The following is a 2,500-nucleotide window of genomic DNA, read 5'->3' on the forward strand; positions in this document are numbered from 1 at the left end:
GTTGAGCTATAGGCGCTGAGCCCTCTGAATGTATTTTATGACTCCCTCACTAGGTTATGAACTCTTAGAGGACTGGAAATGTATTTAATTCTCCTTTGTTTACCTTACAGCATATAGTACAGACCCTTTACTGTAAAGGTACTCAATAGATATTTGAGTAAATAAAAAAACATTTATATAATTGCTCAGTGCCAAAAATATTCTCGTTGACTTGCACAAAGGTGTTTGTTAAGAAAAATGTTTTAAAATCTATTATACTCTTATCTTTGGTTTATAATTAAGATCCACAATCTGTAATCAATCATACACTTTGATGTTTAATAATCTTATCTAGTAAAAGAGGGACAGACAAAAAAAAAAAAAGTAAAAGAAAAAGATTCAGTGCTTTAAATTTATTTGGGCTCAAGCTAACCGGGGTCACTTGTTTAGGCTTTGTTACCTGTATCTCTCCTTTGGAATTATTTTACCTAACTTTTCTTTGATATTTGTATTCAATACTCTACCCCCATGGTCCAGACTCTTGTAAAAATAGTTTCTGGGATAGATTTTTGGGAAAATTTAACTTAAATTTAAATTTGAATTACCTGTATTTGATTTTGAGAAATTAATGACAGCCTGTAAAATAATCTGAGGTATCCTTCAGAATAGAAATTGGAATCACTGTGTTAGAAGAAGGAATAGGTAGGAGATATGATGATGATTTTATCTAATTTGAAAACACCTTATGAAAGAAAGACATAGTTAAGAGAAAGGCTATACAGGATAGAACATAAGTGTTGGAGTCAGAAACTTATGGCTCTGCCACTAGTCTATATAAGAGCTTGGTCTACTACTAAGGATTACTTAACCTCTCTGAACCACAGGTTCCTCATACATAACCTAAGGGATAAGAATACCTACTAGTTTTGACCATAGGGGTATAATGTAAAGTACTTGTTCTTAATATTGTTAACTGCTATTATGATGATGACTGTGATTGTTATTCAAAGCACTTAGAGGAGGTGAATGCAGATCAGAGACTCAAATGAGATCAAATGTTCCAGATTATTTAGAGTATGTTTTGGAATGGAGCAATTATGTAGATATTGAGTACCTTTATAGCCAAGGTTCTACATGGTATGCTGTAGGGGAAACAAAGGAGAATTAAATACATTTCCTGTTCTCTATAATCTAGTGGGAGAGTCAGGAAATACTGTGTCCAGTTAATAGTAAGATGAGAGTTGCCATAGCCTGAGGGAGCTCAGGGGAAGACAGTGTTGAAGAAGATACTCAGGGTGGGTATTAGATGGTCTTGAAGACTGAGTAGGTGTTTACTAGTGGAGATGAGAGGAAGGGCATCCAGGGTTAAAAATGAAACATACCTCTGAATATGAATTTTACAATGGGATGTATTTGGGGAGTGGTGAGCAATCTAGTGTTGTCTGGACTCTTTACTTATTTTAGGAAATGTGTGACATAAGATAGGTTTGCATTAGTTCATTAAGAATTAATGAAGACACCTCTAGTTCCAGTTCAGTAAAAAATCGAGATTTGATTTGAGTATTCACAAATTCCAATTTTCAGTTTGTGATTAGAAGTTGAATTCTTGGTACTCACTACTTATGTCTAGATGATCCTGTCTGAACTCCTGGGAAGTGTGGATTATAGAACTGAATTATTTTTTCAGGATTGTATCCTGACTGCCTTATATTTACAACAGCCCTAATGGACAAAACTTCTGACATTTAAGTTCGTTTTCTGTCTTTTATCTTGAAAGACTTCGGCATGTATTATTGAAGAAGAACTAAAAGAACAGCTAAGAAAAAAGCAAGAAGCTTTGAAATGTTTTCAGAGACAAGTCAAACTCCGAGTAAATCAACAAATGAGGCTGAGGAAAATGCAGCAGCTTCAGAAGTCTTACGAAGCAGTAAGTTCAAAGTGAGCCTGAGTAAGAATGTATGTCTGTAGCCCTTGACACAAGGTTTTGTAAAAGGACAAAAATAAAAAAAAAAAGTATGTTATAAGCTACAGGCAGAATTATGTTTCTTTGATTACATGCTTTATATAATCTGATTAGTGAAGACAGTAGAGTTTTATGAAGAAATGGTGTTTTATTTCGGTGTTGTTTTGATTGGCTTTTTTGCTTTCACCAAATAGAAATAATGTCAGAATTTTGGTTTCCAACTTGAGTTTGAATTCTGGCTTTGCCACTTATTAGCTGTGTGACTTTGGGCTAATGACTTAGCTTCACTGTTTATAGTTTCTCCATCTATAAAATAAGGATGTGATACTTCTCTTGTAGGACTGTGAGAGATTTAGATGAGATAACCTAAATTATTAGCACAAAGTATGTGCTGGGTAAACATTAGTTCCTTTGCCAGCTAGAGCCTCCCTTGCCCTCGACCCCAATTTAAAATCTTCTGGGCTGCTTAGAGGCATTGTTTGATTTTGTGAATTGGAGTAGAATCTCACTATCCACCTTTCTTCCTTTTTTAGGCAGAAAAAGAAGGCTTTAGAGCCA

At 34.7% G+C, this 2,500-nt stretch overlaps 1 protein-coding gene across 1 annotated transcript in view; it reads left to right on the plus strand.

The window, feature by feature from the left end:
- The window catches only part of CCDC15 (coiled-coil domain containing 15), a 75,032-nt gene that overhangs the window by 4,202 nt on the left and 68,330 nt on the right, over positions 1–2,500 (plus strand). The window contains exons 2-3 of the mRNA XM_023517325.1: positions 1,757–1,906; positions 2,476–2,500. The exon at positions 2,476–2,500 is cut by the window's right edge and continues 161 nt beyond it. Coding sequence (XP_023373093.1) covers positions 1,757–1,906; positions 2,476–2,500 — 175 coding nt within the window. The remainder of the gene's footprint in view (positions 1–1,756; positions 1,907–2,475) is intronic.

The sequence above is a fragment of the Otolemur garnettii genome, unplaced genomic scaffold, assembly GCF_000181295.1.
Source record: "Otolemur garnettii isolate 467f Iridium unplaced genomic scaffold, OtoGar3 scaffold00108, whole genome shotgun sequence".
NCBI lineage: Eukaryota > Metazoa > Chordata > Mammalia > Primates > Galagidae > Otolemur > Otolemur garnettii.